Genomic DNA, 15,905 nt, shown 5'->3' with positions numbered 1-15,905 from the left:
TCACCTCATTAAATTTCAGCAGCGCTCCAGCTAAGCACGCTCACCCAAACCACAACTGAGTGAATTAACTTTGCCTTCAGCTGTGAGCTGAATTATGCCGTTCACACACTAACTTGTTGGGCCTCATATAATGTTGACAGAGCAGTTTTATGGTTTCACATAACACCCAGAAACTGCATCTAAACCTTTGTTTAGCAACAAAGAAGGGAGGTGTACACAGAGTTGAAGCACAAACAGAGTTAGATTTATCAAATCAAAAGACGACCATAATGTTAATGGAGGGTGGATCTTTGGATTGTAGGTGTATGGAAGTGCATGGATGTTCTGTATGGTTTAAAATGTTCGGTGTAGGTGTGAAAACTAAACACAAAAGAACAGAGCATGTACTGTAGAGCATGGTGTGGGCTGTCCAGCCTACAGATCATTGGCAGCAGCACATTGGCATCAAGGCGGTGCCCTTAAAGGTTGGGTTGGAGATTATTTCTTGAAAATTAGTGTGGACGGCAGGAGGAAACAGAAAAGAGATGCAGTTTAAAAAGAAAAGTAAGCGGGTGGACGTAGCCTCAGTCAGCAAGGTGCTACAAAGCCCAGTGAAATGAGACGACCAGATAAAGAGACTGATAGAGCCAGTAAAATCTTTATGGAGGCTTTGACAGTCCAGTGGGATTGAAGTCGGTTGCCCCCATGGCCACTCTGGCCGTGTTTACTTCCAAAGCATACAGACCTTAGTAAATTGCATGTCATGTTTTCCTTCTAGAGAAAAATTGTGGGCTGATGGGTTTGCTGGTGAAAAACAAGATAATGACAAGTAACAAAAGCAAGGAGACCACTTCGTTCTGTTTGTCCTTCTAAGTCAAACATCTGCCATAAGGACAAACCAACGGAACTGAATATTATTGTAACAATGACCATAAAGGTGCTCCTGTTTAATTAAAGGTGGACCTGCTTATTTCAGTGCAAACCATGATCAGTTACTTAAAGGGCTAGTTCAACATTTTGGCAAATTGGCCCATTGCCATAATCCCTGTAGTTTTAGGAGTAGGTTTTTTATTTTTTTTATTTTTTTACCTTTAATCATCGGTGCAAGCTATTTTTAGATTGGTATAGCAGAGCCATGAGCTGCTCAGAGCTACGCTACGGAGGCTAATGGGATTTCTTGGTTTCCCTCATCAAACTCATCAAATACACAATCCAACAACTCCAAAATGCTCTTGTGGACAACTTGTGACCTGCACATTCACCACACTATGAGATAATAACAGAACGTTACCAGACAGAGTTGTTTTTGAGGCAAATGCAGAGACTGCTTGCTGAAAAACTGCCCCAACGGGAACACGCATCAGCGGTTTTGCAAGAATTTACCTTGAAAACAACTCTGTCTCGTAATGTTCGCGGCTCCGCCGTTCTAAAAGTAGCTTGCACCATCAATAAAAGGTAACGGACCTACTCCTAAAACCTCATAGGATTATGGCAATGGGCCAATTTGCCAAAATGTTGAACTACTCCCTTCCTCCCTCCCTTACTAATCCCTTTAACCTAACCCAGTTCTTGTTGTGCCTAAACATAACCAAACTATGTCCATGTCACAGTGATAAGCACATGTTGAGGCCCCTGCTACTGGAAGGTCTATTATGGGTTGTCTTGAGGTAGCAAACAAGCAGGACTTGAACGTATTCAACACATTATTCTCATTCACATACAATGCCATGTTTTAAGATATCAAATATGTCTTCTGACATCATGGAGTTGATTGACTGAGCTTCAGTTCAACAGAGAGATGATGTGACGAGCACAACAACCTCAATCTCCATGTGAAAAGCTTGTTGAGAGACCAATCAATTCTCAGCCTTAGTGAGTCTGCCTTTCCAGGGAAGACTGTGTCACAGTTGTTCTTGTTAACTTCCAACTACAGACCAAACTAATCAATAAAGTCTCTGTTCTATGTCTTGCCAGTTAAATTATCTGTTCTTGTTTACAACAGGACAAGAACCAGGTTGGTTTTCATCTCGAGTGGTGCTTAACTAACTGGTGTAGATACTCAAAGACCATTTTTGACACTCAGAAGCTGCACAGACGTCCGTCATGGATGTTAGTGAAGCTGCCAGGCCCGAGCTCTAAGACGTCCTCCAAAAAAAGCTGTTCAGATGTTTCAATGCTGTTTAGACCAGTGTCCGGTTAAAGCTGAATGATACATGCAACTGCATTACACAAGTTATTTTCATGACAACAAGTAGGCCTAGTATCAAATTATATTTGTACCACTTTTACCTCTTCCATATTTTTAAAACCTTTTTAGCACAGCATGACTTGTAATGAAACACATTCAAAGAACTCAATTAATTTGGGCATTCTGGCTTAAAAATGGAACGAGAACAGAAGTGAAGAAAAATGAGCTTGTAGGAAAACCCAGAAGAGCGGAGTGAAGTCTCCTGTGTGCACACTTTAATTAATAAAGGGGGAGCAGCTGCTGCCTTCTCTCCAGCGTATGATTGCCTACAGGTTCATGCTAAAGGCTACATATTAAAACATAAGCCTGCGCAACAACAGCTGATACAAACAATGTTACAAACACTGCATATTAGAAATGTGCAAAGCTTCACCCTTGTTTTCTTTAAAAAATAACGATTTAAAATAGAGATTGGTGGGTTTGTCTCACAGTTAGGATTTATATATTGAAAACAAAATACACAAGACTGCGGTGTATTTGAATTTCATCTCACATGCCATTACATGCATTTCATGTTGAGAGTATGTGCATGCCAGCAGTCACGCACCCATTAAATAACATTTGTGACACAAAGCAGTGGTTTAAGTGGGCTTGATTTGCATTGGCTGAGTCATTCTCTGTGGTGTAATTAGCACAAAAAAGTAATTACCCTGATTCACACTTAACATGTAATTAGATTGTTCTGAACCACCATTTTTCAACTTGGCTTTTAATGGGAATCCATCGAGAGTGGGTGAACAAAAAAAAAAAAAAACACAAAAAAACGAACCATCTGTTGCGTGTCTGCATTAAAATGACCAAAGCACAACAGTAAAATGAACAGCTTAGAGCTCAAACAGAGTGAAGTTTATGTGGAAGGAATATCAAAGAGATATGATGGAAACCATCTCATGATGCTGCAGAGCGCCTCCGTCATCACTACTCTCATTTGATAGTGTCGGCTCTTTCACTGTTTTATGTTGAGACACTGGAGCTGCAGTTACAGTCCTGGGGATATAAAAGGATGACAATCAAAGGTGTCTTTAGCGCCACTTCAACCATGGTTACCCTGTTGTTTCATTCCTGTTGTGCTCCCTCTTCCTCCCTCTACCCTGAGCCACTTCAACTGTTCTCCTTGTGCCGCAGGCTCCGGCTGCAAGATGCGAACGTTGGACAGTGGGATCGGGACCATCCCCCTTCCTGAATCCTGTTCCTTCTTCTCCTCCATCCTGCACCTCCTCCCCAAATCCTCATCAACCCCAGAACAGTCCCTCAGTCCTCCCAGTGTCCCCGGCTCCTCCAGTGAGGACGTGTCTCCTTCCCCGTTACCCCGGTGGAGAATACCCACGAGCTTTAAGGACAGCAGCCACGCAGGGGTGGCAAACTCCCTGTCCGACTCCTCCATGACCCATATCCAGTCAGTGCCTTTCCCCACTGTGGCCTTCCTCCAGCCCATCCAACCCCAGTCTGAACCCATTGTGACCTCTGCCAGTGTGTGTGATACCCAGAGCAGGCTACCCAGACCACTGCAAGGTACAGTAAAGACACAAAGGCCCCATGGCTTTTCAACTGCAGCAGTAGCAATGATGCTTGTAGGATTTCCTCCTTACAGTGCTATAGAGACTTTTCTCTATGAAGTTAAATCGTCAGCAAGTTTCATCTTAATGAGATAGTTCAACATTTTGGCAAATTGGCCCATTGCCATATCCCTATAAGTTTAGGAGTAGGTTCGTTACCTTTAATTGTCGGTGCAAGCTATTTTTAGAATTGTGGAGCAGAGCCGCGAGCTGCTCAGAGCTACGCTACAAAGGCTAATGGGATTTCTTGGTTTCCCTCATCAAACTCATCAAATACACAATCCAACGAGTTTGATGAGGGAAACCAAGGAATTCCATTAGCCTCCGTAGCGTAGCTCTGAGCAGCTCACGGCTCTGCTCCACCGTTCTAAAAATAGCTTGCACCGACAATTAAAGGTAACAAAACTACTCCTAAAACTATGTAGGGATTATGGCAATGGGCCAATTTGCCAAAAATGTTGAACTATCCCTTTAATGAATGCCATCTGCTTGGCTGTGCATTGGTGAGATCAACATTGTTTAACACCACTAGATTGCTAATCAATACTTATCCCTTTACATCAACTTTCATTCATAAAAAAATATCCAAGTGTAACAAAAACCACATCACAGCTCTTAAAGTGCTATTGCTGAAGAGGTAACATACTTAAATGGTACATTTATATAGATTAAGGAATCACAATTATTAACTCAGATAAGACAGATGACCATCTGTAGGTACAGAGCTCAGATGTAGCACTCTGTGCAATACTGTTTTGGTGGCTTTCAAAGACTCATGTTTTATTGGGACAATGTATTTTCATTTGCAGACCACAGGAACTTTATACTGTAGTGAGATTAACATATGTAGCCTACACTTTAAAAAGCTGCTGCTATGTCTCACTCAATAAAAGTTAAAAAAAATATATATTTTCTTAACTGACCTATTTTCAGCCTTACTCAGAAGTGCAAATAGCAACATGAGTCATTTTTGCACCTGAAATGTGTGGAAGTGGTAATGTTTTACTATTACTAAACCTCTTTAATAAGGATTAATCTGTTTGGCCAATGTAACTGTGATTAGATTCAGATTTCAGCTAGCTGGTAACATTAGCCTACTCACTTATACTCGTCTCCAGAATCATCTCCTGTGCACTGGAAAAACACAACACACTGAAGGCTTATTTTCTAATATTCATGATAACCATGATTTATGTTTTAATGCAATGTTAATGTTGTGTTAATAACACACACATGATAACATTGTGATGGCAGATGTTAGGCCCCCTGGTCCTGTTACTGCTATAAGTTAAGTGCAGCTGTTGTTTTTTGTACAGTTTAGTTTTTTTTACCGACACTTATCCAGCTCGCTGCATCAGAGAAAACACACTAAACAAAGTTAAAGATGAATTTGACTGATAAGATTATTCTTTTTATTAGTTTTTCCAACTTTTCTATAGACACTGTGATAACATCGTTATCATCAGTTTTTATTCTGACAGCTAGCTGGCCGGCCATGCTAACAATGACAGTTAGAGCACCCTGTCTAATCCATCCCTCTCCTTTGTTTATTTGTTTTGCCTCAGCATATGGATGGGTTTAGCTAATGGTCACACATAGCTAAGTTGTTGGGTTACTTTGGAAAAGAGTTTGACAGACACTGAAGCCCCTGGGGAGCCACAGACAGATTGCTAACCTTGCATCAGACTGAGAGCTCTTGTAGTCAAATGCATATTTAAATATTTGTCTCCGGAGGGACTTCTCTTCTGACAAACACTGAAGACTTTTTGCTGTTTGATTTAAGCAGCCTAAATTGTCACTCCATATCTGAGAACTAAACCCCGGCTGAATTATAAATTTGTCATCTTTCAAGATGACAGCCGCTGCTTCTTTAGTGTCACTCACATCTCCTGCCACTCTTAGTTCAGAGTGATAATCTTACTTTCTCTGAAGGCGTCAGAGGTCAGTCTGTCAGTATCAGTATTGGTTCTCCCGTCTGCACGCTCTGGTTCCTCTTCTGAGCAGGAGGGAGAATGAACTCTGACTGATCAGAAAACATCTAAGATAAGTTTCATTGTGTGCTTTTTCCAGGTGGACTGGAACCAAAGAAGTTAACCTATATCAAATCGAAAACACGAGGCAGCCCGAGCCAACAGAAAGAACAGACCAGACTTCAGCTTGCCAACTGTAAGCCACAGTGGAGATTTACTAAAGCCACACAGTTGTGGAAACTAACTATGTGTCTCCTTATCAGCCACCACACTGTTCACACTTCATTCTCTGACTTCATTATTCAGAGTTAAACACTCAGATCTCACCTGCTGGGTTAGAAATAAAAAAAAATATAAAGGCAATTTTAAAAGTTATCATCTTTGAAGGTCAATGTGACCCTTATTACCTCCTAAATACCAGAAATGTTCAAATTCCAGATTGAATTAATTCACAAAAGTGTTATTGTACTTTTAAAAATAGATGAAGAATTTTCTCTATAATTAACTCGGAGCTCCAGCCTTGAAAAATTTAAAAGAATACTTCAAATCTTCAATGTCACAGATGAGGTCAAAAGAAATTTTAGAACTAAAAAGTGAAGAGTTACACTTTCATCCTTGGTTATTTTCTGATATAAAATGTATGTGTGAGTAAGTATACAGTACACACACATACATACATACATACATACACCCACATCTACATCTACAGTAGAAATTATATACCGTATGAAACATGTTGGAAATTGGAATATTATGTTCACAGCATGTTCTTTCTTATACACTCTATTTCTATTAATCATATATATTTTTAAGACAGGTATGGAAAATAAATACAATAGGTATTTCATATATTTTATCAACTTATATTCTCATAGATCCAGTAGATATATGTCAAGGTTTAGGAGGAACTTGATCTAATTGCAGACACAAACATTTAAAGGTTAACCGGTCTAAGTCCTGGACATTAGAAAAAGTAACACAAAAACCTAAGAACTCACAGGATTATGGAGGAGAAAACTGGCAACCACAGGAGAGATGATACCAGCAAGTATAATAACACTATTATATTCATTAAATATTCAAATAAGTGTAGAATCTGTTTCCTGTAGGTTTATTAGACACGTTCAAACTTTGTGCAACGGTTCCTCTTGTTTCACACAGCACAGTTTGCCTCAGAACTGCACTTCCAATGATTTAGTTAACTGTGAAAACTCATCTCCATCCCCACAGAGCAGAAAGCAAAGCTTAATGGTGGTGACTAAACACATGACTAACACAAACATCATTTGCATCTCACTACAGTACATTAACGCTGGCACTTACAACAGGTCTGCGTGTGTGCGTGTGCATGAAACACACAAAATACCGTCTTTCGTTGCCTAGTGATTTTATCTAATACTTTATACAAGTGTTTAACAAGTACAAACTCATAAACATTTATTATATTCACTCAGTAACATCTGTGTACTATTAATCACTCCTGGTGTCATATTAACTTAGACAGGTGGCTTATGCAGGAAAGTGATGTAACTTCATATCAACATGCAGGGAAGGCAGTTATCATCTCTGCACAGTGCAATCAAATCAGAAACTGTCTGTTTCAATTTGCACTTGAACCAAGCTGCTTGCTTGAGTGAAACTTATGCATATAGAATTTACTTCAAGCAACACTTCAGTACTATTAAAGTCATCATAAACTGTAATTTCAGTAAAAAAGAGTTGATGACTCCTTGTCTCACATGTGGTGGAATATATAACTGAACCGTATCGGAGGAAATGAACGCACAAACAAACTGAAATTCTCAAGTGCCTTCAATGCCACTTTCTGAACATTGCATTATGTAAAACAGTATGTTTTGAATTTGAATTGAATGGCAGATCATTTTGGACTTTATTTTGTGGCAGCAGCATCTCACTCCGCTCTACATCTTCTTCCGTTTCAGAGTTTCTCAAGCTGAGTGATTCAACCTGAAGCGAGGAACGGAGCAATCAGTTGGATTTATCTCTCTAACTCACATGGACGATCCCTAAATCCCACAGTCTGGACACTGTGTCTGTGACTGCGGATGAAACGCTCAGAAACTGGACAGCGAGCAACAAGCTTGGCATTGTACGCTTCCACCTGTGCTTGGTGCAGTGTTGAGATACTCAGTAGCCTCTCAGATGTTGTAATGAAACCCCCCCACCCCCTGGCAGCCATTTTGGAGGTCTGCGGCTCACTGGCATCAGCTGTGAACACCTGATATTCAGTTGCTGCATCACCACAGCTTCACAGACCTGGCTCACTTCTCTGCTGTTTTCCTCCCTTGGAGAACAAACCTTTGCAAAATCTTATTCCCTGTAACCACAGCAGGTTAGCCCCCGTAGCAACTACTGTATCACAGCTACCTGTTATCACCACCGTCACATCCAAGTTGCACACCTGACAGCCAAGGTTGGAGGAATTCATAAACCACAACCTAAAAATCCAAGATGGCTGCTCTGTGCATTGGCAGAGGTGAAACCTTTTCTCTTATTTGTGTCTGATTGAATCAATTTTACACAGAGAACTGTCCAAATTCTGTACATGTAAGCAATACCATGTCATACAATGTAAAAACTGGTACTGCAACAACAACAAGCTTCCAACTTATCACTGAGGAGCACAGTCACCTCCACTGTGTCATCATCCCAAACGAGCCAGAAGAAGCTGAAATGTAAATTGTGGCCTCTTTGATCACAGCTTCACTTGACTTTGCTTTTATTTTTTTTTACCGTTCACCACCCAGTTTGCTTACCAGACACCCACAATGGCACCAGATGTAACACTTCTCGCAGAACAAAAGGTTATGTAGCTCATGTTCCAGCCATGTGTGAACATTTTGATAATAAATGTGGAGAACTTTATTCTGCTTTAGATTTAATGTAAGCAAAGCAACAGATGGAGCCGTATAATCTCAAGCATCGATTTCCATCCTGAAAAGAACTACCTTATGTACAGCACTTACTACTGATTGCCATTCATGAGCTCTATATCTGACTGAGTAATGTGTGCACTAACTTTTTTTATTGTCACAGTGTTGATATCGACCTTGCATGCACCCATCCTAAAAAAAAAAAAAAAAAAGCACCATATGAATCTGATATGCATCATCGTGTCCATCGGAGTTTCTTCACAAGAGGTGGATAATACTGATATGTGAAAATTGATGTGCACTGATGAGTATTTATGAACGGTAACCCGCCGCAGCTCTGTAAGCACAATGAGGCTCACTTCCATTAACACGGTGAGCATCTCCTCTTGAAATGAAACTCTGCATAATATGTGAATTCTTCTTCTTCCTCTTCTTTTTTCTTTGCATTTTTTTCCACAGTTATGACATCAAGACAAAGCAGTGAGTTTTGCATGTAACCTTAGTTGAAAAGCACCCAGTAGGCACATATATAGTGGACATTGTCGTGCTAGCTCAGGGAAAATACCGTTTATTGTCTCTGATAGATGCTGTGGATTAACATGTGCAACTGTTTCATTGCAGCCGGTGGTGAACACTTCACTTCTTGTAATGTTTTAAGGATATTTACCCGTCCTCTTGTCTGTTTTTGTCTGTACATTTAAGCTGTAAGATATCTCATCGCGGTTGCTCAGTTTCTCTCTCTTTCTCTCTATTATGTATGCTGTGTCCTTTATAGTAACGTTTTTGGTGTCTTGAATGCATCCTGACATATTTGACAGTCTTTTAGCACTGCTTTGCAACACCCCCTCCACACAAACACACACACACACACACACACATAGATATTTGCCAAAATGCATATTGCCAAACATTGCTCTGATCACATAATCACATATACATGAAAATGAATGCAACTGAATCTTACATATCAGACCTGTCATAGTGATTATAGCCATATTCTTTTCAAACACTAGAGACGTGTGATGTAGAACTATAAAGCACTGTAACCTTGCACAATACCATTAGTCATGTCATCTACTGTGTTTACCTCTTCTTTAAATCTTTGCTCACTTGCTACATGTATATGTGAGGTAATATTTGTACAAAAAAAAACAAAAAATGCAGCGGTGTTTACGCCAATAGCAGTGCAGAGCTATAAACTAAATGAAATATGTAGCGCACGCAGGTGAAATGAGGTGTTAACGGATCAGGGAATAGATTGGCTGTATTGATACGGGTAGGTGGAGCATGGTGTCTGTGTTTTTAAAAATGGCTCGCATAACAAAGAGCGTCACTCTCACAAGAGTATTGTATTTTTCTAACATTTACTCTAATGCCCTGTATTTGTACTCAGCACTGAAGAGTGTAATTTACCATGTATTGCACATATTGTTACTCACTATTAACAGTAATTCTCCCTCTAAATGTCTTTTTTTTTTTCAAAACCCAATAATAACAGTGATGTTCTTGTGTGACAGTCACCTTAGCAGTACGAATTGAAATTGTATATTGCTTATATTCTTTATGTCAAAGATGAAAAAATAAACTATTTCAATACTTACAGTACATCAAGCATGCTGCATTGCGGTTTGTTACACTTGACTGAATTAATAGGTTCCAAAAATATATTATCAGAGGAGATCATGTCATCCACCCCAGGCTCAGAGTGGACTGCTCTGCCATGTGCGTGACTACATCAATACTCCCATTTAATCCAAAATGGGGAAAAAAAGTGTGGTGTGTGTGTGTATGTGTGGACGTTCAGTGACTCAAATTAGCTGAGGTGTTACTGGTTTGACAACTGGCGGCTAGGCAGAGAGTGGCTAGCACCAAGCTGTCACTCAGAGCTGCCACACATTCAATTCTACACTTTAACTTTAACAGCCGGTTAAAGTTAAGGTGTAGAATCTGTAGAACCAACACAGTCGTTATGATGGAGGAAATTAACTGTAGAGGTAAAAACCATACACCAGGAATAGTTCAACATTTTGGCAAATTGCCCCATTGCCATAATCCCTATAGTTTTAGGAGTACAGTATAGGTTCGTTACCTTTAATTGTCGGTGCAAGATATTTTTAGAACGGCGGAGTAGAACCTACGCTACGGAGGGTCATGGGATTTCTTGGTTTCCCTCATCAAACGCATCAAATACACAATCCAACAACTCCATGTGTATTCCGTGTATTTGATGAGTTTGATGAAGGAAACCAAGAAATTCCAATAGCCTCCGTAGTGTAGCTCTGAGCAGCTCACAGCTCTGCTCTGCTGTTCTAAACCTACTCCTAAAACTATAGGGGTTATGGCAATAGGCCAATTTGCCAAAATGTTGAACTATCCCTTTAACATGGGAGTCTGCTGCGTTCAGACCCAAAGTCTGTTCTCCTCAGGAAACACCAGAGAGGAATCTTTACATGAGTGGTTCAACCAACTTGTATTCTTTTATATCACATAAAGACGACAGCAACTGTTATTCTTTAATATCACATAAAATAAACAATTAACAGAATACCAACCAACTTGTCACGAGCACTGGACCAGATCTACTCAGACTCCTGCTGGGCAGTGCCAACAGTGCTGTCAGATGAAAACTAAAAGCAATAAGAAACAGTAATGAAGGCTGACATCCATGTCCTTCTAAAGTCATGCAGGGAGACACACATTCAACACATGAATAGTAATGTGGGTGGGCACTCAGGTGCCTTTAGACTCACACACACACCACAAACTCTGTTTACATGCAGTGATTCTGTATTAGTATATTTCATAGGAAGGTTAATACAGTGAACTAAATGATGTAGAGCTTTGGGTTTGTGTGGAAGTAGCCTATTTCCATCAACACTGGCAGCCTGGCTGCACGGCTCCTGTCTGTAGTTATCTTCTGTCCATAACACTAACTACAATCTTTTCCTAACCTCAACAGATTTCAGGAAATGTGTCTGATCTACTGGCCAGAGTGAGGTTAGAAGATAGATGCCAAGACCATATCTGTCCGTTGAATCTAGAGCTGGATAGTCTAGCCACGCAAAAAAGAAAAAAACTCTGCTTATTCTGTCTAAGGGTAAAATGCACCCCTGGATGTGTGTAATGCCAACAAGTTAACATGTTATAGTATCATACCATATCATATCAAAAAGTGGTCAATGTATGGATTTTACGTTGAGATATAACATGTTAATATGACAATGGTTGTTTTGAAACATTTCAAGTTTTTATGTAAAGCTAAAGTAACTGTATCCAGGTAGATGTAATAAGTTACCAGCCTTTTACTCTTTCCAATAAAGTCTAGAATAACTTTACTCTACTAATAGGTTTTAGGTCATCTTTGTTAATAATTACAATCACACCAGACCATACTTCTGTTGCCATGGGCATGAATGTCTGTAGAACTTGAATGTATTTTACTAATGGAAAATCTATGCATATAATTCATATGAGATAATAAGTAGGAAACAAGCTCGAGTGAAAACACCATCATTTCAGCCAAAGTAGAATTTCTCCTGCTTTGGCTCCGGGACACATGAGGGCATTGGAGGTCTCAGACCATCTGGTCCAACGTTGGTCCCTGAATTCAAAACTGTCTTGAACTCTGCCCATGACAAACCTGCAGCAGCCACTGGGTTCCAGGCTGAAGTCTGTGAGCTACATTTGTGATTGCAGGAATCACAAAGATGCTTATAGAGTACAGAAAATGATGCGTTTGTTTCTCATTACGAGGGCCACACTCCCAGATCTGTGAAGGTCAGCTCATTAAGCCTGGACTGAAGTGAACGTATAGAGACGAAACACAGCAGAACATCATCCCTGATTACAACAGAGTAACATTTAAGTAGTGGACTTAAGTGGCAACCAGGGAAGCCAACTGCCCCTCAGGAAGTAGGAAGGTTCCTGTAACCTTGTGGTGTTTGAGCTGTCAGAGTCGATGCTTTACTCGCTTACTTACTGTCTCTGACATAATGACTGTCTTTTGATTTATAGCAGCTAATTAAATAACATTTTTCAAAGACAACAACCTTATAAATTGAGTAAATTTTTCCCATTTGGTTTTTAAAATATTCCACCTTAAGATGCAGGGCACTTTGTGTATGCAGACGGGTTTCTCCCTGATCTGATGGTCAGTCATCATTGATTAGTGTTGTTCTTTTAAAATGCTCTATGCATAATGGCTCCAGTGTGCCATCAGTCATGTTATGACAGAGACGCTGCAGTAGAGAGAAACTACAGCTGCTGCACATTTAGTTCAACTCCTTAAATACTGCACTTAGCTACTGCTTCTGTTACTTCTACTGCAGAGAAAACATTGAATCTTAAAACAGCCAGGAACAATTTTCTTCTAAAATACTGGACCATCTTTTAATCAAGTGACAGCTTCAGTAGCTGCCCATTACGTCCTTACATACTTTCACACCAGCGAGGAATCACTCCATTATCTTCCTGGATGTCTCATTTCAGAGTAAAAAGCTTCTCAGCTGCCAGTGTAAATCTTCTCATCGCCCAAAATGCAATGCAAATGACCATTAGTTAATTTGGCTAATTTAAAGTTCCGCCAAAGTAGAGATTCATAATATTTAATTGTGTCTTAATGTGTAATTATCCAAGTTCCAATTAAGCTGATTAGCCCAGTAAATCACAAACAACTTCACCGCAGCCTCTTGATGCAGCGCTGACACACTGTTTCATCCACTAATTAAACAGGTTGTTCACGACAACTCGGAGGAAAACTGCTGGAGTTTGGACAGAGGATTGAAAATGAATAAAATCTGCTTCTCTTGAGACCAGTAAACAATGGCAAAGCATAACACCACCCTTCTTTGCTGCACATCAGCAGTTTGCCCTCATCTTGGGTTTTTTTTTCTGCACTGAAATCCTCTTACTCCTTATGCAGCAGGGTGCTGGTAGGTGTAGTGAGGCATATACACTATAAATTAGTTTGGGGTCTGGTTAAGGACAGGCTGATATGGTGTCTGGCTCTGCACTGAGGGTTATACTTGTGAAGCAGAGTTGAGAAGGAATTGTTCAGACGTTTTCTTTTTCTTTTCTGGAGCCCTGTATGAAATAATGGGCCACACTGTGCAGCGCACAGGAGATTAATCCATCTTTTGAATTTGTGAAAGAGTGTCCAACCGATTTTTACCCACCAAGTGTTGCAGACGGTGTTATTTTTGAAATACCTTTAAAAAGTGCCTCCTTTCACAAAGCCACACGCTGAAGCAGACACTGCTGTGCCTCTCCACTTAGCTCCTTCACTTAACCCTGCCTAACTTATGATGCATTTCACTGCCTGCAATATTGTCCTTGGGCACATGTTGTTTTACCTCTTGTTTTATGATTTGTTCATTAAAACTATTGGTCCCATGACAAAACTTTGGTTTAAGCCAGGCCCACCCCACCATCCACAACTCCTGCCTTTACAGGCACATCAAAATAATAAAGTTATACAAACTTTTATTTACAAAAATAAGGAGTTGATAAGGTGGAGCCCTGCCATGGGTATGCTAATACAATGAGGAGCCCCTTATACAATTTGAATCCATTCTATATTATTAATCTGATTCTTTTTATTTATATTTCTGTCTTTTTGTTTTATTTTATTTTATCTTTCTGTTATTACAGTCTCTGTTTCCTTTGTTGTGTCATAATTGTTATCATGTCCCTATAAGCACTAGCTACATTGTATTGAAAGAGATTATGATGAATTTGATTCTGTATGTATGATTTTGAATGAAACGGAAATAAAAACTAAGTTAAAAAATAAATAAATAAAATAATGCAGGAGAATGAGAGTGCAAATCACATCACATCATGTCCTTGGTAGGGCGCCATTAGGATTGCTGCGAAACCCAGAACACCCGAGATTTGAACTAGGTTACCATGACCCGTACAGGCGCCAAGCAAGTCAAGAACAACAGCTGGAAGGCCAGGAAACATTGAGAAATGCACCTCACATACACACACATAGTGATAAGAGCCAAGTTACGTGACCAAAAGTCCAAGATAAATGATATTGAGCCCCCCCCCCCACACACACACACACATAGCCTGGGTTTGGTATACAAAGACATGTCACTCTTTGTAATGTTGGAAGATATCTGGAACCTACGCTGGTTACGAGGCCGTGCTGGAATAAAGAGATCCCCATCTGACACCAGGACCTCGACCATCTGATTCCTCTTTTGTTTCACCTCTTTCTGCCACAACAATAAACAGTTGTAGGTTTTTGTTCCTATTGTCTTTGTTTATACATTATTTGGATTATCCAACTGGGTGGTGTTATTGGGATTTTAAAATGTAAATATGCACAAAATTTTGATGACCTCACAACCTCAGAGCAGACAAAGCTCTGTGGACCCCCTGAAATCTCTGACGTCCCCCTAAGGGGAGCCTGGAGCCCAGGTTGGGAACCAATGGTTTACTGGTTTGGAGTTGTTTCCTATAAGATCAAAGGACAATTAAAATTATGACTGGAAAACAAACAGCCTCGGTTTGAAAGACTTATGCTAACCTCGGGGAAAACAAGAGAAATCATGTTCTGATTAGAGGAATTAGAAAAGCTATGAGAAAATAAACGAAACAGTGTTCCTCAGTTTAGCCATAAGAAAATGTAAAGGTAAAGAATTTTTTTTTAATATCTGTAGGGATCAGAAGTGTTTCTTGGCTGAAAACATATAGACTATTTCTGCTGTAAAGTCAGACATCATAACATGGGGAGTGACTGACTGTTGGAACCAGCCTCTAGTGGTCATTAGAGGAACTGCACTTCAGTGCTGGCTTTATCTTTCTAATTTGCAATAAATATGCACATAGTCAAATAAAACTGGTCAAATAAAAGTTATGCTGCAGAAAATGTCACAATAACTTTATGCTTTAAGGTTTGAATTTAGCTTCCCACGCATCTTTGTGTCTGCATGACATCTGACCAAAATTCAACAGCAATGAATAAAAATAATTTATTTTCTTATTACAATCAGAGTAGTGGGTGTGTGCTATTATCTTTAATAGATTCCATCCATGGGATCAAACTGGGGGATGGTGATGAACTGATTTTTTAGCTCTGAAATAAATAAGATTAACTGGGGACTTTGGAGGTCACAGCACTAAATCTGTATTCTGAGTTTATGGTGTAATTTCTTCTTAATGATGAGCTATAAACAAAGAAAATTAAGATTCTGGAGTTGTTTGGCCAAGTGAGAAGGAAGAGCAAAAAAATATACAGACACTATTC

At 39.8% G+C, this 15,905-nt stretch overlaps 1 protein-coding gene across 7 annotated transcripts in view; it reads left to right on the top strand.

Moving 5' to 3' along the window:
- LOC146964596 (nck-associated protein 5-like) overlaps nt 1–10,251 on the top strand; it is a 78,114-nt gene extending 67,863 nt beyond the window's left edge. For 3 of the 7 annotated variants that reach the window (XR_015034646.1, XM_085765881.1, XM_085765883.1), the window contains 3 exons: nt 3,353–3,739; nt 5,854–5,949; nt 7,697–10,251. Coding sequence is in view for 5 of the 7 variants with exons in the window: in XM_085765881.1 (XP_085622007.1) it covers nt 3,353–3,739; nt 5,854–5,949; nt 7,697–7,698 (485 nt within the window). In the remaining 2 variants the exon portion in view is untranslated. The remainder of the gene's footprint in view (nt 1–3,352; nt 3,740–5,853; nt 5,950–7,696) is intronic. The other 4 variants (XR_015034647.1, XM_085765884.1, XM_085765882.1 and 1 more) reach the window with 3 other exon arrangements.
- The last annotated feature ends 5,654 nt before the right edge of the window (nt 10,252–15,905 follow it).

This window comes from Trachurus japonicus, chromosome 21 (assembly GCF_045865225.1).
Source record: "Trachurus japonicus isolate A0001 chromosome 21, Traja_1.0".
In the NCBI taxonomy this organism is placed as follows: domain Eukaryota; kingdom Metazoa; phylum Chordata; class Actinopteri; order Carangiformes; family Carangidae; genus Trachurus; species Trachurus japonicus.
This window is presented reverse-complemented; position numbering and strand designations above follow the sequence as displayed.